This window comes from Mirounga angustirostris, unplaced genomic scaffold (genome assembly GCF_029215605.1).
Source record: "Mirounga angustirostris isolate CCGP_5_RB_7025 unplaced genomic scaffold, mMirAng1.0.hap1 SCAF_15, whole genome shotgun sequence".
In the NCBI taxonomy this organism is placed as follows: Eukaryota; Metazoa; Chordata; class Mammalia; order Carnivora; family Phocidae; genus Mirounga; species Mirounga angustirostris.
This window is the reverse complement of record NW_026991723.1, coordinates 93,218,715-93,245,924: the sequence shown is the minus strand read 5'-3', so window position 1 is coordinate 93,245,924 and position 27,210 is coordinate 93,218,715. Positions and strand designations below refer to the sequence as shown.

The 27,210-nt window shown below is 60.0% G+C and overlaps 1 protein-coding gene across 3 annotated transcripts; it reads left to right on the top strand.

Moving 5' to 3' along the window:
* The first annotated feature begins 14,696 nt into the window (after positions 1-14,696).
* LOC123849294 (endoplasmic reticulum mannosyl-oligosaccharide 1,2-alpha-mannosidase-like) lies at positions 14,697-26,286 on the top strand. 3 transcript variants are annotated; one of them, XM_045881915.3, is made up of 13 exons: positions 14,697-14,830; positions 15,254-15,362; positions 16,029-16,144; positions 17,752-17,906; positions 18,195-18,304; positions 19,553-19,738; positions 20,372-20,520; positions 20,936-21,124; positions 22,659-22,849; positions 23,699-23,819; positions 24,412-24,609; positions 24,686-24,817; positions 25,588-26,286. In XM_045881915.3, the coding sequence occupies exons 1-13, from the start codon at positions 14,720-14,722 to the stop codon at positions 25,798-25,800; spliced, it is 1,980 nt and encodes a 659-aa protein (XP_045737871.2). In that variant the 5' UTR covers positions 14,697-14,719; the 3' UTR covers positions 25,801-26,286. The 3 variants fall into 3 exon arrangements, with proteins under 3 accessions (XP_045737871.2, XP_064435171.1, XP_064435172.1); XM_064579101.1 differs by lacking the exon at positions 24,686-24,817; XM_064579102.1 differs by lacking the exons at positions 22,659-22,849; positions 23,699-23,819.
* The last annotated feature ends 924 nt before the right edge of the window (positions 26,287-27,210 follow it).

Sequence of the window (27,210 nt, the reverse complement as noted above, 5' to 3'; positions counted from 1 at the left end):
TTTCCAGAGCCTCTCTTGTCCCTCTCACCCTCAGGATCCTAATTCTTTGTCCCCACACCCCTGGAGAGTGCTTCACTTCCCTAACTCAAAGGATGGCTGAAGCTCCGCCCCCTGCAGTGACATCATTGTTTCCAATAGCAACTGAGGATTCTGCAAACCCAACTGCAAAAGCCCCCAGTAGGGATGAAGCAGGGCCGTCCCCACACCTAAGTGGTGTTCTGAGCAGCAGAGAGGGGAGAAGCCACTCCCTTCCCCTCCGGATCCCACTCCCTGTCTCCCTGCAGTTCTCACCACTAGGCTGACCCCCCACCCCACCCCCCAGAGCCAAACACAGACACCAAGGGATATCCCTGGTTCTGAGAGGCAGGGCCTTGGCTCTTGGCATGCTCCCTTTCTCGACCCCTTCTCTCTCAATGCGAGGGAATCATTGCTGGGGGGCTAACCTACCAGTAGCCTCCTGCAGGCCCACCCCCTCTCTGCTCCAGGATTGAGGTCCACAGTGGAAGGAACATCAGCCCTCAACACGTTTACTCCCCCGTGGGCTCACAGAAGGATATATTGGGGGGTGTTTGGGAGCCCAGAGCCAGCCCCACCTCCACAGGGTCTGTGGCCTGTGGTCTGTGGCAGGTCAGCGCTTGGAGGCCGTGTGGGTGCATGAGGGCAGGCTGCCAGCTCTGGTGTGGCCCAGACAGCTCCAGAACACTTCAGGGAGGAAAGAATTCAGCAGGGGGTTGCAGCCAGACAGCCGGGCCCCTCCCATCTACCCCCATCTGCCAGTTGGGTGCTGGAGCAGCTCCTGCTAGCCCTGGAGAGGCAGTTTCTAAATATTCAGAAATCCGCGAGCAGGTTTTCATGCAGCTGGGAGCTTGAAACTGGCTATGGTGGAAGCAGTTACACCAGGGAAATCATCAAACCCTGCAAATCAGCGCTTATTTTTCCCCTGTGGACTGTGAGTTTGCAGCATACCACCGCCTCCCCTAGACTGCCAGTGCTCATGCTTTTGTCTTGAGTGTCGGGCACAGGTTCCAAACGTTCAGGGCTGGGGCGGAAGCTGTGACCGCCCACCAGACCTCAGCACCCTCCCGTGACTGAGTCCCCTCCTGGGCTCTGCCCTCCATTTTACTTTGTGGGCTTCTCCCATCAAGGGGGGAGGGGTGCAGCCACAGAGGGCCTGGGTCTTGCTTTGCCCTGATAAGACAGATGAACCTGCCTGGACTTGGACCCCTCTGAATCCTCTGCAGCCAAATTCTGTAGGGAGGACTCAGGGGCCTGGGGTGGTGCCACAGGCCTGGGTGGAGAGGGAGGTACTCCTGGGGAGGGAGCTTCTCCCCCCTCAACCATGCTCCAGAAGGGGCAGTCAGTCACAGGCACAGCCCTCCTAAGCCTCAGTCGACTGGCAGACTGGCCGAGGGGTGGTCACAAAACCCAAGCAGACCACTCAGGGTTCTTCCCTGGGATTTTGGCTGGATCAGAAACTGGGCCAAGAACCCATTTCTAATCCTGTCTGGAGGTGAACCGCTGAGAACTGGGGATTCAAGAGCCACAGTGGACACATTCTGCCAAGAAGAAACCAGTTGGAGAGGAGGAAGCTGACAGCAAGGGAGGAGAGGGCAGAAGCTTTGCAGATGCCTTGCCCATGGCCAGCTTAGGGTGCAGAGGATGCACTTGCATCTGGTGTTCTCCTGCTGTGAAGGCCTGCCTCCAAATTAGGACCGGGGAAATGGGGCTGGCTGTCAGACATGGACTCTGAATGGAGTCAGGCTCTCCGTCCCCTGATCTGGGGAGGCCTGAGGACTCTCACAGAGCCATGCTTCAGACAACAATGATGCTAGCTTGCTCTCTTGCAGATTTCCCCTTGCACACCTTGATCCACCTGGTTCTACTGCCTGCCTCCAGCACCACAAGATCCCTCCTGTCCCTGCTCCCACCCTCTCGGATTTGTCAAGTCCCACTTTCCCCTAAGGCCATCTTCCCAACATCACAAAGTCCCCTAGGGATGACTGTGGACCCCACTGTGGACAAGACTGAGCTTCAGTTCACTCAACAGACATTTGCTGAGCACCTGCTATGTTCTGGACACCGCTCCAAGTGCTAGGGGTGCAGCAGTGGGAGACTTAGACAAGTACCTTAGGCCACGTAGTGCAGCGTTACATACTCCGAAGGAAGAGAAATCAGAGTAGGAGGTAGAGCGTGATGGTGCCATGTGCTGGTTTTCACATTCTGTGATCTCTTTGATATGCATCCCTTCAAGGGGGGCCCAATGCCTCTCCCCTTGAATATGGACTGGACTTGGTGAATTTTCTACTGAATGGAATGTGGTAGAAGTGATGGTGTGTGATGTCCAAGGTGAGGTTTGGAAAGGACAGCTTCCACCTGGCACTGTCTGTCTCAGGCCATCTGCTTTGGGGCAAGCCAGCCGACTGCCATGCTCTGAGGACATTCACCAGTCCTGGGAGATGCCAGTGTGGAGAGTAACCCCATGTCAGGAGCCTCTGCCCGCAGCCAGCACTGACTCCGAGACTCCAGAGGCCCTCCAGCCTCAGCCGAGCCTTCAGATGACCGCAGTCCTGGATAACATCTTGATTGTCACATCACGGGAGACCTTGAGCCTGAACCACCCTGTCAAGCTGCTCGAGAATTCCTGACCACAGAAACTGTGAGGGACAATGAATGTTTATTGTAGTTGTAAATGCTGAGTTTGGGGGTAATTCGTTATGCAGCAACGGATGACTAACTAGGCAATACAGGTTGCTATTTTAGGGTATTCCTCCCCTAAAAGATGTTTGAGAAGACATCTGAATGAAATGAGAAAGCACGCCAGGCAAATATCTGAGGAAAGAGTGTTCCCGGGACAGGGAATGGCAAATGCAAAGGCCCTGGGGTGGAAATGTGGCATGGACCAGAGTGAGTGAGGGGAGGACCGATAAGGGGAAGCCAGAGAGGTGATTGGCCAGATCCTGGGGAATCAAGGAGGCCATGAGAAAGGCTTCAGCCTTGTTTTAAGTGAGATGAGAAGCCATTGGAGAGATTAGATCAGGAGAGCAACACAATTCAATTTCCTTTTCAGAAAGGATCACCTGGCTGCTACATGGGGAACCAAGTGACCAACCAGTACGTTACGGGATCACCCATGTGCCGGGCGAGAGCCGCCAGGTGATGGACATGGAATGAGGAGGTGGAGGGGCCACGAGTCACTCTCAGGTTTTTGTCCATGTGTGGTACTGCTGATTGAGAATGGAAGGGGGCAGGTCCATAGGTCTTCTGAAGTAAGAATCAAGATTTTAATATTTTTATAAAGTTTCCACTAAGCACTGCTATAGATCCTGCAAATTTTGATAGGCTGTGTTTTTATTTTCATTCAATTAGACATATTTTTCCATTCTAATTTCCCTCATGATTTCTTCTTTGATTTATTGGTTATGTGGGAGTCTGTTATCTAACTTTCAAATATTTGGATATTTTCCAGTATATTTCTGCCATCGATTTTTGCTGTAATTTCAGTCTGGTCAGAGAACACACACTGAGACTTGTTTTCTGGTCCATAATATGGTTTTTCTTGGTGAATGTTCTATACAGACTAGTGGAAATTGTGTGTTCTAGATTGTTTTTTATGTGGGGCGAGTGTTCTAATAAATGTAAATGTTTCTCACTGTGGTTCTGATTAGATCTCACTGGTGACTCATGATGGTGAGTCTTTTCACATGCTTGCTGGCCTTACGCATTTTTTCTTTGGAAAAGTATCTATTCAGGTCTCTTGCCCATTTGAATTGGGTTAATTATCTTAGTATTGAGCTGTAGGGCCTCTTCATACATTCTGGATAAAAGTCTTGTAGTAGATACATGTCTTGTAAATATTTTCTCCAAGCCTCTTGTCTTTTCATTTTCTTAGCATTGTCTCCAAAGTGCAGGAGTTTTAAAAGTTTTGATGAAGTCCAGGGGTGCCTGGGTGGCTCAGTTCCATTGAGCGTCTGTCTTTGACTAAGGTCATGATCCTGGGGTCCTGGGATCGAGTCCCACATCAGGGTCCCTGCTCAGCAGGGAGTCTGCTTCTCCCTCTGCCCCTCTCCCTGCTCATGCTCTCTGTCTCAAATGAATAAATAAGGTCTTAAAAAAAAGTTTTGATGAAGTCCAATTATCAAAGGTTTAGCTCTTACATTTAGGTCTATGATACATTTTGAGTTAAATTTTTTTTGTATGGTACGAGGCAAAATCTAAATTTATTAATCTCTATGTGAATCTCCGATTGGCCCAGCACCATTTATTGAAAAAAATGCTACTTTCCCATTGAAGTGCCTATCTACCTTTAGAACATCATTTGGCCTGGACCACCTGGGTGGCTCAGTTGATTGAGCATCTGGTTCTTGGTTTCAGCTTGGGTCTGATCTCAGGGTCCTGAGGTGGAGCCCCGCAGTGGACTCCACACTCAGCAGGAGTCTGCTCGAGACTCTCTCTCCCTCTCCCTCTGTCCTCGCCCCCCTCTTGCGCACGCGGTCTCTCTGTCTCAAATAACTAAACAAATGTTATAAAAAGAAAAGAAAAGAAAAGAAAAGAAAAAATCAACAGCCTGAGTGAAAAGTTTATTTCTAGAACCTCAATTCTGGTGCGTTGATCTATGTGTTCATGCCAGGACAACATTGTCTTGATTACACAGCTTTGCACCAAGTTTTGAAGTCAACTATTGTGAGGCTTCTAACTTCATTCTTTTCAAAGTTTGTTTTGGTTGTTCTGGGTCCTTTGTATTCACAAATAGATTTTAAGATCAACGTGTCAGTTTCTGCTAAGGTCTGATAGAGATCGCACTGAATTTAGAGATTAATTTTTGGAAAACTGCTAGCTTCACAATACTGAGTCTTTGGGTCCATTTATTCAGACCGTCTTTACTTTGGCGAAAGCTTTGTAGATTTTAATGCACAGGTCTTGCAGTTATTTTGTTAAACTGACTCCCAAATATTTTATTGTCTTTGATGCAATTATGAATGGAATTGTTTTCTTAATTTTATTTCTGGCCTACTTCATTGCTAATATGTAGAAATAAAATTGACTTTTGAGTATGGATCTTTCCAAACGTTCATTCAGTGAGCAGGTTTTGTTGTTGTCCTTAGCATTTTCTACAGGGTCATGTTGTCTATTAGCAGACCGTTTTCCTCTTCCTTTCCAGTCTGGATGCTTTTCATTTCTTTTCTTGCCCCCCAAGTAAACTAAATAGAAGCTCCTTGCCTTGTTCCCAGTTTTCCAGGGGAAGCATTTGGTCTTTCACCATTAAGTGCAATGTTAGCTGTAGGACTTGGCAGGTGGAGGAAGTGCTCTTCTCTCCCTAATTTGTTGAGAATACTTATTATGAATGGGTGTTGGGTTTTGTCAAATGCTTTTTCTGCATCTATTGAGATGATTGGGTAGTTTTTGTGCTTTATTGTATTAATATGGTGTATAACGTTAATTTTTGGATGTTAAACCAACCTTGTATTCCTGGAATAAATCCTACTTGGTCATGATATACAATCCTTTTTATATGTTGCTGAATTGCTTGCTAATGTTTTGTAGAGAATTTTAGCATTTATATTAGTAGGGACATTGGTCTGTAGTTTCTTGTGATGGCTCTGTCTGGTTTTGGTATCCGGTTAATGCTGGCCTCGTAGAATGAATTGGGGAGTGTTTCCTCCTTTTTATTTTCTAGACAAGTTCATGAAGAATTGGTGTTAATTCTTCTTTAAATGTTGGGTAGAATTCACCAGTAAAAGCCTGGGCTTTCTGGGGGGTGGGGGCATGGAGAATGGAGGAAGGTTTTTTCCAGTTTCCTTACAGGCATATTCATATTTTCTGTTTCTTCTTGCATCAGTTTTGGGAATTTGTATCTTTTTAAGAATTTGTCCATTTCATCTAAACTGTTTGATTTATTGACATGAAGTTGTTCATAATATTCCCTTATGATCCTTTTGATTTCTCTAAGGTCAGTAGTGATGTCCCCTCTTCTATTCCTTTTTTCCATTTTTTTAAAGATTTTATTTATTTATTTGACAGGGAGATAGAGAGAGAGCACAAGCAGGCAGAGAGGCAGGCAGAGGGAGAGGGAGAAGCAGACTCTCCACGGAGCAAGGAGCCCGACGCGGGGCTCGATCCCAGGACCCCGGGATCACGACCCGAGCCGAAGGCAGCCGCCCAACCGACTGAGCTACGCAGGTGCCCCTCCATTTTTTTTTTTAAGGTATCATTTTTGGGACGCCTGGGTGGCTCAGTCGGTTGGGCATCTGCCTTCGGCTCAGGTCATGATCCCAGGGACCTGGGATCGAGTCCCGTGTCAGGCTCCTTGCTCAGTGGGCTCCTTGCTCAGATTTTATTTTTAAGTAATCACACTCAACGTGGGGCTTGAACTCACAACCCTGAGATCAAGAGTCACAAGCTCCACTGATTGAACCAGCCAGGTCCCTCTCCCCTCATGTATTCCTGATTTTATTTTTTCTTGATCAGTCTAGCTAAATGTTCGTCAATTTTGTTGACCTTCCCAAAGAAACAACTTTCTGTTTCACTGATTTTCTCTGTCATTTTTCTGATTTGTTTCACTGACTTCTTTAACCTTTATTCTTTTTGTCTCCTTGCTTTGGATTTAGTTTGCTCCTCCCCCCCACCCCAGCTTCTTAAGGTAAACACTTGGGTTTTAAATTTTGAGATCTCTCATCTCCTCTGATAGAACTTTTATAGTTCTATGTTTCCCTCTAAGCTCTGCTTTAGCTGCGTCCTATACATTTTGACATTTTTGTTGGTTTGTTTTCACTCAGTTGAAAGTGTTTTCTGGGGCACCTGGGTGGCTCAGTCATTGAGTGTCTGCCTTCGGCTCAGTTCATGATCCCAGGTCCTGGGATCGAGCCCCACATCGGGCTCCCCGCTCAGCGGGGAGTCTGCTTCTCCCTCTGCCTGCCACTCCCCCTGGCTCGTGCGTGTGCTCTCTCTCTCTCTCTCTGACAAATAAATAAAATCTTAAAAAAAAAAGTATTTTCTAATTTCCCTGTGATTTCTTTGTCAATCCCTGGTTCGCCTAAAAGTGTATTGCTTTAATTTCCCAAATATTTATGGATTTCCAAAATCTTTCTTCTTTTTAATTTGCTACTTTAAAAAAAAGATTTATTCATTTATTAGAGAGAGAGAGAGGGAGAGAGTGCGTGTGGGGGGAGGGGCAGAGGGCGAGGCTCTTAAACAGACTCCCTGCCTAGCACAGAGCCCAACACGGGGCTTGATCCCATGACCCATGAGATCACTACCCCAGCCAAAACCAGGAGCTGAACGCCCAACCGACTGAGCCACCCAAGACCCCCTTTCCTCTTTTTATCTCTAGTTTTATTCCATTATGATTAAAATATATTGCATGACTTCAGATATTTTAAATCTATGTAGGCTTGTTTCATGGGCTAGCATGTGTTTTATGCTGGAGAACGTTCCATATACAGGGGACAAGAACGTATCCCCTGCCGCAGTTGGGTAGAGCGTTGGATAGATGCTGGTTAGGTCAGATCGGCTCCTAGCATCGTTCAAGGCTTCCTAACCCTTTCTGATATTCTGCCTACTTGTAGCCATTATGGAGTGGGATATTAAATATTATTTTTGAATTATCTATTTCTCTCGTCATTTCTGTAAGTTTTAAAAACAGATTTTAGGGGCGCCTGGGTGGCTCAGTTGTTAGGCGTCTGCCTTTAGCTCGGGTCATGATCCCGGGGTCCTGGGATCGAGCCCCGCCATCGGGCTTCCTGCTCGGCGGGAAGCCTGCTTCTCCCTCTCCCTCTGCTCTTCTGCCCTGTTTGTGCTCTCTCTCATTCTATCTAAATAAAATTTTTTTTTAAGATTTTATTTATTTATTTGACAGAGAGAGAGATAGCGAGAGCAGGAACACAAGCAGGGGGAGTGGGAGAGGGAGAAGCAGGCTTCCCACTGAATAGGGAGCCCGATGCGGGACTTGATCCCAGGACCCTGGGATCATGACCTGAGCTGAAGACAGACGCTTAACGACTGAGCCACCCAGGCGCCCCTAAATAAAATCTTAAAAAAATAAAAACAGATTTTATTTATTTGAGGAAGAGAGAGCATGAGAGCATGAGTGGGGGGTGGGGAGAGGGGGCAGAGGGAGGACAATCTCAAGCAGACTCCACGCTGAGCGTGGGGCCCGACCTGGGACTTGACCTCACGACCCTGAGATCACGACCTGAACCAAAACAGAGAGTCAGATGCCTAATCGACTGAGCCACCCAGGTGCTCCTATTTCTGTAAATTTTTGCTTCATGTGTTTTGGGGCTCTGTTCTTAGGTGCGTATTTGTTTTGTTATACTGGAAAATGATCTACCATGAGAACAACAACCATGAGTGAACTGGAGTGTTTACACTCCTATCAGATGAAATCGGCTTTAAGACAAAGCAATGTTACTCGAGCCAGAGTCGCACCACCGCCCGTCAGAATTTTGAAGGCGTGCCTTTGCTTTCTGGTCTCAGGGTAATGATGGGTGTGGCTGATCTGCTTCTCCTCTCTGAATTACTCCGAGACTTTCACTCATCCTTGGAACTTGGAAACCCTACAAGGATGTGTCTAGCAGTGGGTTTTGCTCATCCATCCTCCGTGGCCTGAAACCAGGTTTTCAGCTGCCAAATTTCTTCTGTTAGGCTCCAGTGATTTTCTCCCTTCTACTTCCCTCTTTTTCTTCTTGCATAATTGACCCCCAAGGTTTCCAAGTACAGCCTTTTCGACCATCAGCGCACCCCCCGGGAGAAGTAGGAACTTCAGAACCCCAGGCTTCACCCCAGAACCCCGGAGTCAGAATCTGCATTTTTAAAAAGATTTTATTTATTTGACAGAGACACAGCGAGAGAGGGAACACAAGCAGGGGGAGTGGGAGAGGGAGAAGCAGGCTTCCCGCGGAGCAGGGAGCCCGATGCGGGGCTCGATCCCAGGACCCTGGGATCATGACCTGAGCTAAAGGTAGATGCTTAACGACTGAGCCACCCAGGTGCCCCCCTTCCAGAATCTGCATTTTAAGAAATCTGTAGGTGGTCTGCCTGCACTGGGATGGAGCTCTCAATCTTTTCTTTCATGGTACCTTTCTGTCACCACGCCCCCTTTTGTTTTTTGCTCTGTATTCTAGCAGATTTCTGCTACTTTGTCCTTCCAGATTAATTACTGAGATGTCAGCAACCATATTTTTAATATCCAAGAGGCTCTCTTGTTCGTCTTCTTTTATAGCAGTCTGTTCTTACTTAGTAGATCCAATACCACCTTGAGTCTCTCAGGGCATTTAATCCCACGGATCCTGGATTCTGTCTGCAGAGGCACTGCTCTCCTTGCTTACGTGGGCCTCTCTCTTCCAGCTGCTGGCTTCCTTCTCCCCCGAGTCAGCCTTGGGTGAACCCTCCCGGGTCAGGAAGAGTGGGCCAGGCTTTCCCAGGGGGCTGCTGGGCAGCTTGTCCGCTGTTGGCCCAGCGGTCTCTCCCCTGACTGGAAGGGCTGCCGGAGCTCTGGGGCAGCAGGAGGCCGCTGCCTGAGGCTGCGCAGTCCCAAAATGCTGGGGCGAAGGGGACTGGTGGACATGGAGATAAGCTGCCAGGAAGGTCTTGCTGTCCTGCTGTGGGGCGTGTGGTCGGCACACAGCCCCAGCCAACAGCTCCTTTGGGGTCAGCCTCACCTGCAGACAGCCAGGTCACACACAGTCCCACCCTCCCAGACACTCAGGGAGTCCAGTGAAGGTACAAAAGCCCGACCAAGGCTTGGCAGGCTGCCACTGCGAGCGGACTGCCCCCTCCCCGTTCTACCCAGTGTTGAAGCCCGAGCCTGTCCTGTATCCCAAACTCCACCTCACAATCGGCTCGGGAGGACCCCAGCTGGGACGGCAGCCCCCTGGAGGGGTCTGAGAAAGTGGGCAGTAAGATGGGCCTTGGGGTCTGGGTCAGGCCCACCCCGCTAGCATGAGGACCCTTGCATTGGTGGGCACTGGAGCGGACAGCCCCTGGGCCGAAGGACTGTGCAACAGTCAAAGCTTGCACAGGGATGGATCAACTGATGGCTGGTGCTAAGCCCACTCCTCATGTTTGACAGGAAGATAATGAACACCTGGGGGCCAGGAGCAGGCCATGGAATGCCAGGCGGGACCCCCAGTCACTCACACAGACGTCCTCATCCCCTGCAAGGGTGGTGGAAAGAGCCCAAGCCTTAGTACTTGGGACAGCCAGACCTCAAGGACTGTTAGCCTGAGCCAAGGCAGGCCTGTTGAGCCAGGGTCAGGGGACGGGATGGGGAGCCTGGGGTTGCACACGTAGGGTGGGGATGCCCCAAAAGCTTGACACCCAGACTCTTCTAAACCTTCTGAGCCTGCAGACACGGCCCCCACCCACTCCGAGGAAGACGACACAGACATTTCGCTTCCTCCGAGATCATATCTCAAGCACCTTCCCCTCTCTCCCCCATGAGGCCTTTGTGCCTGAGTCCAGCACAGCCAGCCTGTCAGGTTTGTACCTGGAGGAAAGAGACCCCGACTGAGGAGCCTCAGGATCCTGCCAACAGCTGTGAGGGGAACAGGGGCCAGGCTGTGGGAGTGGATGCTTGGGGCGTCTGACGAGGGGCCACAAGATCACCAGACAGGGAAGATTCTGCCCTTGGGAGCTCTCTCCTGAGATGCCGGATTCGAACCTTCATAAGGACCCTCAGGACTGGGCTGGAGCTCGCTGGGAGATGTGGGGTAGAGGCTACTGTTGTCCTGGCAGGAATCAGTGAGAGGAAGGAGGCTCAGGGCAGCTGGGAGGTGGGATGGGTGGGAAGCCCGGACGTGAGGGCCACCAGCTCAGGTGGGGTCCCCGTGACCGGCTGACTGTACAGTGTGGGAAGCGACAGGAGTGCAAAAAGATGCCACATGGAGTGTGTGGCCCCAGGGGAATCAAGTAGGCTGTAACTGAGGAAGGGCACTGGTGTCCTTGAGAAACAGCACCAGGGCTTGGCACAAGACACACCAGCGAGAGCAACCCCTGGCAAAGAAGGACGTGGCTCTCCAGGACTCAGAACAAGAATGGTCAGGGAATTTCCAAATTCCTAGACCTTCTGGAAGGATGACAGGTTCCAATCTGAAACTGTGGAAAGAGGGAAGAAAGGGAACTGGAGGCCCCAACTGGGAGCTGGAACTCTCCCCACCCGCCTCAGGGTGCTCCCTTCACTGGTCCCTCAGTCAGAGGGGGGTCAGGAGGTGCCCGGACACTGCAGGGCCCCCTCTCCCCCAGCAGCCAGCCTGGGCCCAGGTCAGGGGTCAGAGCTGCAGAACCACCCTGCCCAGGGCTGCAGGGGGAAGGGGTCAGTTGGCCCCGCTCCCCACGCCATCCCTGGCCAGCACGACCCCCGGCTGCAGGGGAAGGGGGGTCAGCCAGGCCCGCCCCCCATGCCATCACTGGCCTGCACAACCCCCATCTGCAGGGGAAGGGGGGTCAGCCGGCCCCGCTCCCCACACCATCCCCGGCCTGCACAACCTCCAGGCTCCGCCCAGGCCCCGCCTGCCTGGTGCTGGGACACGACTGGGCTGGGACACGACTGGGCTGGGGTCCAGCACTTGGCTGCAGGCTGGGAACCCAGGCCCCAGGACAGGCCCAGGCTGAGCAAGGAGGACCTCACATTGTTGCAGGACGGTCACTGTGGCAACCAGCATGGTGATGACTGTCCATCGTGTCACACCACGGGAATGGTACAGGCCTGGCTGCAACTCCCAGTCCCCATTCATCCTGGATGAGAACCAGGCCAGGGCTCTGCAGCCCTGACTCACTCCCAGAGCTGCCAACCCCAGGGGCCTGAGGGGCAGGGACACGGGTACCTCCACCGGGGTGGGGCCCCTCCCATCACCGGTACCGTGGACACAAATGACCCCAGGCGGGCTGGGGACCAACAAGGGCTCTTTGTCTGCGCTCCAGGCTGTGGGGTGTGGGCGGGAGGCAGAGGTGTGGCGTCCTCGCTCAGAACAGAGGCCCCCCGGAGGACCGATGGCACGTCCACCCCTACACGCACACCCGCTTGCTGAGGAGCGCCAGCCGCTCCAGCTTTCCTGCAGAGGCACAGAAGAGGCAAGGAGAGGGAGGGGCCGGCGTCTCTCCCTCACAGGGCACCGCGTCTGAGGCGCCGCCCCCTCCCTCCCTCTAGCAGCTGAACCGTACCTGCGGCGAGGCTGGGGGAGGGTTCGCAGCCCAGCCCCCCAACTTCCCACCACCCCCAACCCACACGCAGCCTGCACACCTAAAGCTGGATCCTCTCAATTTCCCTCGGACGTCCCGGCCGCTCGGCCCCATCTGCGGTTGGTTCGGGCTGCTGAACTGTACGTGCTTCCGCCAAGAACCAGCGGGACCAACGCCGGTGGCCTCACATGGTGGTTCAAGCTGAAATATGACCAGCCAGGGAGCTCCAGCCCTCGACCAGCTTGCCAGCAGCTTCCGACAGGTCTCGGTGCTCACGTCCTCCCGCGCTCTCTGGAGCCACAGCCCCACCTATGGGTCCACAAGCCCTGCACTGCACCCCCGCACCCTGACAGAGGCTGGGGGAAACCCGCAGGCCCAGGCCCTGAGCCCCTGCCTGGCCTTGCTGCGCCGGGCCCCCGTGCCTTCTCTCCCCTCCGGAAAGCAACACAGGGGCGCCAACCTCCCCACTGACGTGGACAGCGGCATGAATCGCAGCCTGCTGCCAAGCCTGGCCACCTGCCCCCACCCCCTCCACGGCAGCCCACACCCCCGTGCAAGCTGTGCTCTCCCCAGGGGGAGCACGTTCCCTGGACAGCGGGTTCACATGCAGCTGATTCCCCCAGCAGCTTGCAGGGGGCGGTAGACCTGTCCATGCACCCTGACCTGGGCAAGAGGGCAGGGGCAGGGGCAGGGGCAGGGGCAGGGCAGGGCCCCGCCCAAAGCCCAGAGGAAGACTTCGCTCCCACCCAGGTCCTGCCCGCCCTTTGCAAACCTCAGAGTTGCACCGTGTGCCTCAGGACCCTTCTCCCAGCTGCTCCACAGGCAAGCAGAGGGCCCGGACAGAGGAGGGTCGGCCAAGGTGGAGGTCCGGGTCCGGGTCCGGGGTCCTGCCCACAGCTGAGCAACCCTGCAACCTCTTTTCTACACTAGGTGGAAAAGACTATGAAGCAGCTTGCTTTGAAGGGCACGGTTTATTTGAAAGTAATTACACCTTTCCATCGAGTTTCAAACATAGCACAGAGGGGCCCCCGGGGCCCTTCACCGTGTCCCAAGGGACTGGCAGCTTACAAGATCGCGGGGCGCCACCAAACCAGGAACGCCGGGAGGGCTCTGAAGTGCTTTCTCACAGGTGTGCGTTCCTGTGCCTCCTGGGCACTCGAGGCAGCACGGGCCCCTCCCCACAACGCCGTCTGTCCCTCAGGCTACCTTTAGAGCCTCTAACCCCAGACCACCGATCACGACACCCCTGGCTTTTGAAAGACTGCCCCAAACTCTTTGATTTCCCACAGAACGACAGCGGGGGTGGGGAAGAGGGCGGATTTCCAATAAACTCAAGATGCCGTGATTGACCCCTGGCCTGGCGAGTGCAGCTTCTGACCAGCACACGTCGTGGGAACGACAACCTGGTGTTCCCGGCTCTGTCCCTGCAAGGGAACAGGAGTCCACACCCCGAGCCGCTCCGGCTCTGGGCTGCCCGGGAATCCCCTCGCGCTCCCGCCCAGCTCTCCGCCGGGGTCTCCGAGCGGCCGGAGACAACCCGGTGGGTCAGACACCCGGGGGTGGGCCCAGAACCTGCCCCCCGAGCCAGCGCTCCAGGGGAGGGCTCCTGCACTCTCAGCTTGGGAGCCTGGTGACACCCTCCAGATCCCACCGTCCGCCTGCCAACGGGACGTGCAGGAAGGAGGCATCCGGGCCCGGCCGGCGCCGCCAGCGGAGTTGGGTGTGGGGAGACACCGGCGGAGGGGGTCTCTAGAAGGGACGGGGGCGGGAGAGCACGAGGCCCTCTCGGGGGCAGGCTCAGGCCAGCCCCGGTGCTGAGCAGGACGCACACGCAGAACTGCTGCCGCCGGGCCTGCGGGGCGGCGGGCTCACCCAAGGAGCCTGGCCCGCAGAGCGCCGCGCAGGGGCCGAGTTCGAGGTGCGGCGGCGGCAAGCCCCGGGCAGGGCCCGGAGCCGGGCAGACCCTCGGCGCCACGGGCCTGCGCCGCCCTTCCGCGCCTCCGCCGAAGGGAACCGCGCGCACCGCTCGCTGCAGCGGCCGTCCGCGCGCCCCGAGGGCCGTCGGGCCCCGAGGATGGAGCCGGAGGGCCGCCGCCCTGCCTGCCCCGACTCCGCCTGCTGCCCGGGCCGGGGACTCTGCCGGGCCGCGGAGTCGGGCCCCGGGGCGCCCAGCGGGCGCGGAGCGCCGGCCGGGCCCCGAGAGACCCCGCCGAGCCCGAGCCCGGGCCCAGGCTGCGCGCCGGCGGGACACTGTGCGCAGGCGCGGGCGGGCAAGCGCTGAGGGCGTGAGGTCACGGTGCGGCCGTGCGCCGGCGCGGTGGGACGTAAACAGGCGCGCAGGGCCCGCGAGGGCGGGCGCAGGCGCAGTGGGGGCTAGGAAGGCGCGGCGCAGGCGCATTGGCCGCGCACGCGATGGGCGGGGTGTTGGCGGCGCTGCGATGGCTGCCCGCGGGTGTCGGGCCGGCGACGCCCCCGGCCCCTCTCAGAGCCCGGCCTCCTGACGCCGCCAGTGGGCGGGGCCGCCCGGGCCGCCTCCGCCGCTGTCATGTATCCGACGCCGCCGCCGGCGCCGCAGCGGGACTTCATCTCGGTGACGCTGAGCCTCGGCCGGAGCTACGACGGCAGCAAAAGCTGGCGGCGGCGCTCGTGCTGGAGGGTGAGGGTCCAGCCCGGGGTCGCGGGGTCCCGGGGTCGCGGGGTCCGGGGCCCCGGGCCCAGGGGGCGATGGAGCCGGCCTGCGGCGGTCTTTGGGGCCCGAGCTCCGCGGGGTGGGGGCGGCGCGCGGCCGCCCGCGCTGAGAGCTGTCCCTCGGGGCGGCGAGGCAGGAGCCCAGCCCGTGCCCGCTCGGCAGCGTTCCCGGCGGTCTCGGGCTGCGGGGCGTCCGCGCCGCGCGTTGGGCAGGTGCGAGGTCCCGCCGGCGATCGCGGCTCGCCCGTCCCTGGCGAGAGGGCGCCTCCCCCGGTGCCGAAACCGGGCCCGGGGAGTTGCTGGCTGTCCTTTCTGAACTGGCAGCGGCTGGAGAGGTTCCCAGTTGTGTCGCTTTCGGTCAAAAACCTCATTCTCCACCCCACCCCCCCAGAAATGGAAGCAGCTGTCGCGATTACAGCGGAACGTGATCCTCTTCTTGCTCACGTTTCTGATGCTCTGTGGACTCGTGTCCTACATCGGCGTGGCTGACCAGTGGAGAGGTATCAGCTACACGTGTGCCTTAACGTGACCTGTGTGTGTCACTGAGGGCCGACCGGGCAGGAGGGTCTCGCAGTCCACCTGGAAGGTCAGCGGGTAGAGCGTTTCGATCCACGTGGCCAGAACACGGTTGTGAGTTTCCCCTCGTGGGGCTGCTTCCGTAGCGTCTGGCGGTGGCAAGTCCCGGCATCTCCATCCCCTCTGCCTCGCAGAGAAGCGGAGGTCCTGAGGTCGCAAGCTCGGTCCAGACACACCCCGTGAACTTCCTCACACGTGTTCCCGTGTGTGTGCAAAGGCCCGGGCAGAGTTCTGGCGAGCAAGTAGAGAATGCTGGTGAATTTCTCTGTTACGGTCCTGGCTGGCGTTCAGCAGGAAGGCTGAGGAGCCGCCGCAGGGGGCTCAAGCCAGGGGCCCGCTTGCAACCCTTCGTAGTCGCTGGAAGGGAAGAGGTTAAGGCCACGTATTTGCGGGGTGTGGGTTAGGGTTAAGGATCAGAACCGCCAAGGGCTTTGAAAAAGGTTTGATTCCCTCGGCCGCCCTTGGACCTTCTCTGGTCGCTGGTGTCCTTTCGTAAGGAATCACGCCTGCCTGGACGTGCTCTGTGACAGGCTTTGAGTCTCCTCCAGGCTGTGTGGCCTGCTGGGGATCCAACCCATTCTCTTGTTTAGCTGTGAACGGCCGGTCAGCAGAAGAGCGGAAGGTGAGACCTGCGGATCCGCCCGTGTTGCCAGCTCCTCAGAAAGCAGACGCTAATCCAGAAAACTTCCCAGGGGTTTTACCTCAGGTACTGTGGAGCACCTACACGTGGGGTCGTCGCCCGGGTCCGACACGCGGGCCTTTCAAAACAGTATGTGGTGTTTCAAGCAGACGGGGAAGAATCCTCTCTCTCCCCATCTGTGTGATGCTGGAGCCTCGCACGCTCCTTGTGCTGAGCCGGTAGGATGACACTTGGGGCGGGAAAGAGGAATACTCTTTCCTTCGTTCTTCTTGAACACCGGCCAGCGTGCCAGATCCTGGGTTAGCTGGTGAGCAAAACGGACCCGACCCCTGTCTCGAGGAGCTGCGGGCTGGCGGGAGCAGGCAGGTGGCCCGTGGCGGACATCCTGCGAGGAAAAGAGCGGTGGCTGCCGTGAGGGATAAGAGCCGGTCCCCAGGCTTCTCAGGGAAGCCTCTGTGAGGGTGGGACACTGAATTGCAGCCTGAGGCCGAGAAGCCGTTTGGTTCTGGGTAGAGTCAGGAGAGCCCGGCTCGAGTTGAATGAAAGTGCCCAAGGGAAGGGGGGCTGGGCTTGCTCAGGGAGTCGAAGCTTCAGCGGGTCTGGACGGGGCAGGGGGCCGGGATCGGTCCAGGCCGGGCCCTACGGGGCTGCCCTGGCGAGCAGCAGGAGGCCACTCTCCAGACTGTCCCATTCAGGGGCTGTGGGTGAAAAAGCGGGTCTTTTCCCTCGTAGAGCCAACAGGCGTCTCTTCTCCTTCTTTTGGCCACTCCTTTGCACACAGACTCTCCCGTAAACGTAAGGAAAGCAGAGCCAGCCAGGCACGTTTCCCCATTGAAACGCTTCCAGAGGTGTTTCGGGAGGTCCGTGATCCGGTCTCTGGTGTCCAGCAGGGGCCTGGGCGCTAAGGGGTTAATATGCACGTCTCCCCTGGTCCAGGCCTCTGGACTGGGAGCCCCCTGTGGAGGCCACTTGCACTTTCTCTCTCGCTCGGACTCCAGCACGGTCCCCCCTCGGTGCTTTGTTTCGGCCAGACCCCGTTCTCCTGGCCACGGGGGTCCCAGCTCGCTGTCACTGGTGTCTTTACGACGAGAACATCTTCCCAGGTTCTGTGGCTACTGAGAAGCACAGGTTTTTTCCGATTCCCAAGGGGGCCTCCTTCCCGTCCTCTGGAGGAGGCGCCTCTCCCCGCCCTCCCTCTGCTGAGGACTGGCTGCTCCCGGGCCCCTACCCTCTGTCCCTGGACCCGGCGCCCGTCCCTCGCCACAGCGTTCAAGGATGAAGTGCAGGAACCCAGGGCCCAGGCCCGCAACAGTGTTCTCTCCGGCTCCATCCACGGGGACGTGTCCTGAACCTGTCTTGCTACCTTTAGGGTCTGTGACAGCCTGGAAGCATCCCGGACCAGGAGTTTAACCCGCCATCCAGGGCCACGCCAGCCCGTTGGAACAGTCTCCATCCCGGTCGGCCGGGGCCAGGAGATGGCGAGTCAGGATCTCCTGGCCAAATCTGCGTGTTGTGATGAAAAACGAAAGGAATTTCCTCTGGGGCCGTGTGCTGCTAGCCAGTTCACACAGTCCGCGGGGTTGGGTCTGATAGGGGGAGCGTCTCAGGGGAAAAGGAAGAGCAGCCCACAGGCAATTGAAGTGTTTTTGCGGGTGACTCTTATTTCTATCTAGAAGCCTAGAAGGCATTTCCGACGGCGACCACCCAACCTGCAGATTCGAGCCCCCGGTAAAGACTCCGAGGACCGGAGGCAGGACGACACCCAGCGGAGGGACGAGGCGGTGGGCGACGCTCGTCGGGAAGAAAACACACAGAGAACAGCGGTCAGGTACGAGGAGCGTCCGTGGAGGCTGGACGTGCAGAAACGTTGAGGCCCGCGTATCTGACGTTTCTGAAAACCAAAGAGGAGGAGAATGAGCACAACGTCTAAAGTACATCTTGCTTTCGGAGCAGGCAGGATCCAGAGCGGGACCCTGGTGGGAGCGGGCCCCGCCTTCTCCTGCTTGTCCTGCCTGGAGTGGAGGGCGGCAGGGAGGCCCGCCGGGTCGGGGGGACCTTGGGGCGTTTGCATCTCCGCCCTCAAGCTGGCTGATTGCTCTTCCTTCTCTCCCCGAAGCTGGAGGGGAGCGGTGATTGAGCCGCAGCCCGGCACCGAACTTCCTTCGAGAAAGGCAGAGGCCCCCCCCAAGCCTTCCTCACAGGCCCCCGGGATTCAGAACCAAGCAGGTAAGGCCCCACCTGCACCCTGTTGGGCCTCACCTGGACATTCTGACGGAGAGGGTGTGCGGACGCCCAGAGAGCCTTGGCGATGACACCGGGCTCCTTGGTGGCCCGTCGCTGCAGCCACGGGCCGCCCGTGTGGGCAGGATGCTCGGTTCTCCGGTTCCCCGCCTGGGTCTATGCCACGGGGCGTGGGGGCCGGGGCGCCTGGGGAATGTGGAGACACAGCCGACCCCTCTGCACCGGCACCCAGGCCGGACGGGGTCTCCCGGCAGGTCTGCGGGGTCTCCCGTGGTGGCAGCCGTACTGGAGGGCCTTCCGGGCATGGGTGCTTTGTAAGCCCCGTGCAGCCTGTCTGCTTCGGATCTCACGGTGCCCTCTGAGGTCACCCGCCGGTCGTATCCCCATTCCACAGATCGGAGAACTGAGGTTAGGCCTGTCACGGCCAAGGCCACGTGCCTGGTGGAGCGGGGCTCGCGCAAGCTCACCCGACTCGGGGCCCGGGCTGTGGCCCTCTGGTCCCAGCTGCTGTTGCCTCCGAAGGAAGGGGGACGAGGGAGCCCGGAGCCGCGACGCACGGCCCCGGGCACGTGGGGGAGACAGAGTGATCGTGCGGCTTGGAGGACACGGTCAGAGCCGCGGGTATCAACACGGATGGGCCTCAGACAACCCCGAGAGAACACGTGCGGTGCAGCCCCGGACGCGCACGGTTCTGTCCACGCGGTGACTCTGTAACTCGTGCCCCGTCCTCCCAGGTGTGGAGAGCAGAGACCTTCTGCCCCACATCAGTCACGAGGGCACCCCGGAAAGGCGACATGGGGCCTCGGGGACATCTGCTCCACGTTATTTCCTCTTTGAAAGCGCCCGGGGTGAGGAGGTGCGGCGGGGACACCTGGAAGATGAGGCGCTCCCGTCCGGGTCGGCAGCAGCCGGCACGCTCGACGCTCCCGAAGCCAGAGGGCACGGCGCAGCCATCGGGCCCTCTCGCATCGGACCCCCAGAGGGTCGTGCCCGCCGGGCCCCTGGTGGAGGCGGACGGGCCCGGGCCGGGCGGACCTTGCAGGCCCCGGAGGCCTCGCCACCTTGGCAGACGTGTCCAGCCGTGAGGCCCCGACCTTCGGCACCATCGACTGCTGCCCCACAGCCCTGGACAGGGCCCCCCCTCACCGTGCCCCATTCAGCTTGGGGCTGCAGAGGGGCCCCGTGTGAACCCTGACCGGGGCCGGTCCCGGTGACCTGCTGTCTTCCTTCCAGCTTCCCCGAACGAGCGTCAGAGGGCCGTGATCGATGCCTTCCGCCACGCGTGGGCCGGGTACCGCAAGTTCGCCTGGGGCCACGACGAGCTGAAACCCGTGTCCAGGTCCTTCAGCGAGTGGTTTGGCCTGGGCCTGACGCTGATTGACGCCCTGGACACCATGTGGATTTTAGGTCTGAGGAAAGGTATCTGCTCGTTCCCTAGCACGCGGCCAAGTTCTCCTCGGGTGACTCTCGGGCGAGCGGGCGAGCGAGCCGTGAGCGGGAGGGGGCAAACGCTGTCGCGCTCTCCCTCCGGACGTGCTGGGCGTGGGCAGGTGCTTTGCCGCTTGACGTCGGGCGCCCGGGGGACGCTCAGGACACCCGCTGCGGACGTGGGCCGCGGCGTCCAGGGGCGGTTCCAGCCGGATCCTCTGTTGCAGCCGGAAGGGGCTCTGTGGCGGGAGGTGGCACGGGATCCGGTAGGCTGTCAGCGCCCCGGGTCTCTCCCTCACGGCCTCCTTACGCCTCGCAGGTCGGGTGGCTTGGAGCTCGCGGGTCTTTGGTTGTTTCTGCATTGATAAGGTCCGTTTTCCCACCGAATCACTCACGCGGCCCTCTGTTCCGCCGTGTTGCGCCTGTGCTCTCGAGTGCACCCCGGCCCCCTCTTGTCTGTGCGCGTGAGGACGCGAGGGCTCCTTCCCTGGCCGCAGGACACGACGTGGGGAGCCTGCGGGAGAAAGAGCGACACGAGAATGCAGGGGGCCCCCCGAGCGAGAGGTCACGGGGGCGTGCTGGGACCACTGACCCGCTCCCCTCCCACGCTCTTCCGTGTCGCAGAGTTTGAAGAGGCCAGGAAGTGGGTGTCTAAGAAGCTGCGTTTCCAGAAAGACGTGGACGTCAACCTGTTTGAGAGCACGATCCGCATCCTGGGCGGGCTGCTGAGCGCCTACCACCTGTCTGGGGACGACCTCTTCCTGAAGAAGGCCGTGAGTGTCCCGGCGCCGGGGGGACTCACGCCTGCGGGGAGAGCAGCCCCGAGCGCGAGCGTGCGAGCGGTTGTCGCTGGGCTCCCGGGGCTCGGTGGGGGAGGGGAGGGGGGAGGGGAGGGGAGGGGCCTGTCGGTTCCCGGTCCTCCGTGGTCCCGTCCCGTGGAGCCCGGTTTCCGCGCGTGCACGTGAGCGGGCGTCGCGCAGCCTGTGGGCACCGCGACTTGCAGGGCAACTCCCGGAAATCCTCGAGGCCAGCTCGGTTTGGCTGCCGTGGAGTGTCGAGGCCACGGGCAGCCAGCAAAGTCCGTGTCCGCGTGACCGGGCGGAGCCGGGGGACGGGCTGGCGTCGTGGAACGGAGGCGAGGCCGCCGTGCGGCAGGGAGCCTTGATTCCTCGCTGTGTTGTGTATCAGGAGGATTTTGGGAATCGGCTCATGCCTGCGTTCCAGACGCCCTCCAAGATCCCCTACTCCGACGTGAACATCGGCACCGGGGCCGCCCACCCGCCCCGCTGGACCTCGGACAGCACGGTGGCCGAGGTCACGAGCATTCAGCTGGAGTTCCGGGAGCTCTCGCGCCTCACGGGCAGTAAGAAGTTTCAGGTACGGAGGGGCCGGGCTGCTGGCCGGGAGTGCGGCCGGCTCGCCGCAGGAGGTGCGGGCTCGCGTGCGGGGCGGCCCTGGGCCGTTTCTCCTCGGCAGATCCCGCTCTCTCAGTGAGAACAGAGGCCGGGGCGTCGAGGCGGCGCCTGGGGGCCAAGTCCCCGCCCGGCCCTGCCCTGCTGCAGGCCCGCGTCCTCAGGGTGCCAGCCGCCAGCCTCCCACGTGCCGCAGGGTGGGGGGGCAGCGGCGGCCGCGCCGGGAGGGGGGGGTGAGGCGCAAACGAGGGAGCCGCGCGCGGTTTTTCTCACTCGACCGCCCGTGGTTGGCCGTTCTCGTCGGTGCGTCCTCGGCCCCGTTCGGCGGTGCCGCGGTCCTCGAGGGGGAGCGTGTGGACTCGGCACCGCGTGGGGGCCGTTCCCCTCTCTTTGAGAAGCACAGAGTCGTGATTCAAGTGAAATCGTGGCTCCTCGCGTGGACCTGGCACCGCGTTCCCCAGCTGTGGTCGTTGGCGCGCTCTGTCGCCAGCACGACGGCGTCCCCTTCGGCAGCAGCCGCGCCCCTGACGCTCCCTCCCGGCGAGTGTGGGCCCGCGTGCTGGGGTCGTGCTCGGGCCGCCCGCGTCCGGTTCGTTCGCTGCAGGTGGGGTTTTCTTCCGTGTGGAAGGCGCCCACAGCATTCCTCTGTGCCGCGGCCCGTGTCCACGCGTCCGTTCCCGCGGCCGGCGCCGTGGGGGTCGTGAGAGGGTGCTCCCACCAGCAGGGTCTCGCCACGCTCGGGGCTCCGGTTCTTGGGCGGCCGGCGCGTGGTCGGTCGGTCAGCCTTCGGAGACGGCCGTCACGTCGGGCGCTTCAGGGTGCCTCGCCGTGGATTTGATTTCTGTACCGATGACACGCGGCGTTCCCGAGTCCTTGCCGGCCCCGCGCGTGTGTCCTGGGCAGTGACGTGCGTGCGGGCCCCTCCCCGCCTGTGGACGGCGTGGTGGTCTTCCCATCGCTGGCCCCTGGTCCAGCAGCTCAGCACGTGTGTCAGGCGGCCGCAGCCCGATGCTGGGGACAAGAGAGGGCTCGAGGCGGGTGTGGGCATGTGTGTCGGGTCGAGCCCAGGAAGGGGCTCCCCTCGCGGGGTCCTGAGCTCAGCGTGGGGATGAGCCGCGAGTCCGGGCGCGGAAGCAGCCCTGCCTGCCTTCCCTCCAGCAAGTGGGAGCAGCCGGCCGCACCTGGGCAGGAGGTCGTGGGGGCCAGGGCTGTGGTTTTCAGACACGGTCCCCCTGTCCGGAGGATGAGTCGGGCCCTGTCATCGGGGCCGTGTCATCTGCCCGCCCCTCGAGGCGGCCACGCGTGAGGGAGCCGGACTGGGTCGCCGCGGGGCCTGGGCCAGTCTCAGAAGCCTCTGTCGGGCAGCTGGGCTGGGGGACGCCGGCCCGCCCTCTCCTCCACGGGGCGCGGATCCGTCCCGTGGGGGCGAGCCAGCGCAGCCCCTCTCTGCAGCTTGCCCGCCCCCTCGCTCAGCCCCGCTCTCCCCTCGTGTGCCCCAGGAGGCTGCGGAGGAGGTGACGAGGCGCGTCCACTCGCTGTCGGGCAAGAAGGACGGGCTGGTGCCCATGTTCATCAACACGCACAGCGGCCTCTTCACGCACATGGGCGTGTTCACGTTGGGCGCCAGGGCCGACAGCTACTACGAGTACCTGCTGAAGCAGTGGATCCAGGGCGGAAAGAAGGAGACCCAGTGAGGCCGGTTTCTGCTGCGTTGGGGCGGGGTCCCCGCGGCTCCGCTGGCGCCCGGGTCTCGGTCAGGCAGCCGCAGCCGTGCCGGGCCCGCGCTCGGCCCCTCCGCGGGGGATGCGTTTCTTCCAAGCACAGCCCGTGGGCCGAGGGCCGGGGACCTGGCTGGTCGCTGAGCCCCATGGCCCTTCCGCGCCAGGCGGGGCCCGGGGTCTGCGCCTGGCCGAGGGGCCCCCAGCTCACCAGCTGAGCGGTCCCCCCCGGGGTTGCGGAGGCCACCGTGTGCACGCGCTCCCCAGCAGAAGGCGGCCGGGAACAGCTGGGCCTCCCGCGCTTACCGTCGGTCGCTTAGAATACGGGCTTTCCCGGGGGGGGGGGCGGGGGGGGGGCGGCGCAATGCGTAGCCGCGTCCCACGGTGTGGAAGACAGAGCTCACCCTCGTGAGGGAACCGGAAATCCCCGAAGTCTCGAGCCTGGGGGTGACGGGCACCCAGAACCCCCGGGGGCAGCTCCGGGCCGACCCCTGCGGGCAGGGACAAGGGCGTCACATCTGGGGAGCCTGCGGGGACGTCGGGGTCCTGGGGCTCTGCGGAGGCTGGGCTTGGGTGTCCCTCGGGGCCGGTTGAGAGGAACGATCCTCGGGAGCAGAAGGCACAGCCCTATGCCCCACGCCGCTGGCGGCCGCGAGCCTCCTCCTCCGGGCTGGCCCGGCGCCACCCCAGACGGGGCCAGGCCTCTCGGCCACTAGCGTGTGCGTGGCAGCTCACAGCCGTGCGGCCGCTCCTGGGCGACGGGGGCGGGGGGCCCGTGCGCCCGCCTGGCCGGAGCTGACGGGCCCTGCCGCTCTGCCCAGGTTAGTGGAAGACTACCTCGAAGCCATCGAGGGAATCAAGAGGCACCTGCTGCGCAGGTCTGAGCCCAGGAAGCTCACCTTTGTGGGGGAGCTCGCCCACGGCCGCTTCAGTGCCAAGATGGTGAGCGTGTGCGCGAGCCAGGTGGGGTGTCGGGGGCGGGAGGCTTCGGCACCCTCCTGCGTGTCCTGAACCGCGACGGAGTCGTGAGTCCGGGCGTTGCAGGGAGCGATGCAGTTCCGGCCGTGGGGCGTGTGGCTGGGCTGCGTGGCCTGCGTGTCTCCACGACGGCAGCGGGAGCTGAGGGGGAGCTGGGTCTGCGATGGGCCCCTGGCCGCTCCCCCAGGGTCCCGGCTCCCCGCCTCCCAGGGACCCTCCCTCCCCCCTCTGCCCTGGTCTCCTGCCACCGGGACTGCGGTGCCCCATTGGTGTTCGTGGGGTCGGGCGGAGGGTCGGGGGAGGCCCGGGTCAGCATCCGCTCTCCCGGGAGGGGGAGGGGGTGTCCTGCCACCGCCTTCTCCCCTGCTCCCGTTGAGCCCCAAGTGCTGGGCCTGTAGTCGAGTCGCGTGCCCGAGTGGACCCTGAGGCGTCCCCGCTCGGGCTCGTCGGCTCCTGGGGACGTGGGAGGCCCGAGACAGCGCTGGACCCGGTGCTGCCGCCCCCCGCCCCGTGCGGCCACAGACTCAGCGGTGGTGAGGACACGCTCTGATTTCAGGACCACCTGGTATGCTTCCTGCCAGGGACGCTGGCTCTGGGCGCCCACCACGGCCTGCCCGCTGACCACATGGAGCTGGCCCGGGCGCTCATGGACACCTGCTACCAGATGAACCGCCAGATGGAGACGGGGCTGAGCCCCGAAATCGTGCACTTCAACCTGTACCCCCAGAGCGACCAGAAGGACGTGCAGGTCAAGGTGAGCCGGGGCCGGGCTCTGGTGTGGGGGGCGCGTGGGGGCCTCGCCTGAGCTCAGCCCGTGTTCCGCGTCCCAGCCGGCCGACAAGCACAACCTGCTGCGGCCCGAGACGGTGGAGAGCTTGTTCTACCTGCACCGCCTCACGGGGGACCCCAAGTACCAGGACTGGGGCTGGCAGATCCTGCAGAGCTTCAACACGTACACGCGGGTGAGCCGCCTGCCCGCCGCCCGGTCGGCGTCCCCGGCTCCTCACCGGCCACCTCGCCCTGGGCCGCGGGGGTGGGGGGTGGGTGCGCGGGCTCGCCGTGGCCTCGGGAGTTCGGGGCGCGTGGGGGCCGGGGTGTCCCTCGGTCGCGTCTCGAGGGACCAGGCTCTGTGGGGAGGGCCCCTGCCGGGGCCCCATGTGCACGGGCACATCGTTCCCGGATCCTCCGTGTGCCCGGGGCAGCCCTTCTCCACCCCGGGATGACCTCGGGGCCACCGCTCCCCGACGGCGCCATGACCTGGCCCTGCCCCCACCGTGCTGGGGGCCCTGCCGCCCGTCCTGCCGCCGGGGCCCTGGCTCTGAGGAGGTCACGCCCTGTCCAGGGCCCACCACCCACCCTGGCAGAGCCAGAGCTTGACCTCTGCCCTGTGGTGTGGGAGGCGGTGGGGTCTGGACTCCTCAGGTGATCTCGGAGCCTTCGGGAGGCGGCCTCCGAGTTTCGGAGGCGGCGCTTTCCATCAGGTCAGCTGAGGGGGGCTGGCACCACTGAGGGGGTGTCGTGAACTGTGGCTGGCCTCCAGGGGGGCCGGTCCCCTGGTGCACCTTGGGGTCACCCCCCCCAGGCCCTGCCCTGGGCCGCGCGCGCCCCGGTGAGGCAGGGAGACTCGGGGAGGGGGCCGTCCGGCTGCCGGGCCCGCACCCCGAGGGCCGAGCCCGGGGTGGGGGGCCGGCCGTGCCTGCAGCCGTGACCCCGCGGTCTCGCCTTCGCACAGGTCCCCTCGGGCGGCTACTCCTCCATCAGCAACGTCCAGGATCCCCTCAATCCCCAGCCCAGGGATAAGATGGAGAGCTTCTTTCTGGGGGAGACGCTCAAGTACCTGTATCTGCTCTTCTCCGACGACCCAGACCTGCTCAGCCTGGACGCCTACGTGTTCAACACCGAGGCTCACCCCCTGCCCATCTGGGTCCCGCCTAGGGGGGCCTGACGCCCCTGTGGGCAGTGCCTCAGACGTGACCCATCCCTGCTGTGATTCAGGGTTTCCCGTCCACTGGAGGAGGCTTCTTCCTTCTTCCTGTGAATCTTGAATCATGTTTACATTCCGAATACCCGAACAGCTTCCCGTCAGCCGGTGCCCGCGCTTCGTGGTGGTCCCTCGTGCCTGGTCGTCTCCCGGGGCGGCGCTGGGTCCCCCACATCGTGTTCGGAGACAAGAGCTGAAGGGACAGCCCGACATGCGGCTCAGCCTGGGGTCAGAGCCTGACGACGTGCCCTGACCCGAGGGTCCGGGGGGGCGCCCGTGACCCCCTGCGCATCCGGGCACCTGGTGGGTCGGCTGTGGTGTTTACACGTTGGACTCAGGGATCCTCCCCTGGCCCTGCAGGGGCTGGGAGGGGCGGGTGGGCGAGTTCGTCCTGCTCCTGGACCACCCGCTAGAATGGACTTTCCACGCAGCATAAAGTAGATTTTTCCCCATGTTGGTAATCGCTTATTTTTCTGTGAATCATCTTTGTGTAGAGTGAGAAAAAGCCATTGTCTGTTTGGGACGCCTCAGACTTCATTCCAAGGGAGTTTCCGGTTTCCATCCCTGATAACCTGCCGTCCGTCCTCCGTACGTAGGTTAACTTCGCGTGGACGTTACCTGGCGTTACGCAAGTTACCATAGTCATGGTTGGGGAATAGAAGGTGCCCATCGGCCTACTGCAGAAACAGATAGCAAACAGTGGTAGCAGGTGATGAGGATTATACTCAAGTTTGTGTTTCATTAACCCTTGCTGCAGCTTTTTAAATACAAAAGTTAATTAAATACAGAACTCCGACACAATGGGAAAGGTCAGTATAGTCAGAGAAGAGGCCTGGGTGAGGCAGCTCCCACCTCTCTTTCTCCTTAGAAACAGGAATAAGCAGGGAGACCCATCACCATGAGTTTTCAACAACCACAACAAAATCATGAGGAAATAAAATATGGCTCACTGAACAGAACAGAATTGGTTGCTAGAAACTATCCCCAGGTTTGAGAATTATTAGAAAAAGACTATGAAAATTCTTAAATGTGCTGAAAGAACTCAAAACACCCATGTGGAAGTAAAGGAAATCAGGTAACGTGTGTGCACACTGAGAATATCCGTAAGAGAAACCATCCAACGGAGTAAAGCCTCAGACTGAAGTGCAGTTGGGAAATTCGTCAGTAGATGTCAATGCAGAAGGAGCTGTGTGAAGGCCCAAGGTAGGACCATGGCACCACGCAATGGGAGGAGAGCAGGAAAAGCACGAAGAACAGCGAACGGAGCCCAGGGGACCTCCGGGGTCCTACTCTAAGTGGGTCCCACGTGTGCATTATGATAGGGGTCTCAGAAAAGAGAAAGGGGCATGAGAATATTTGGGAAAGTACTGAAAA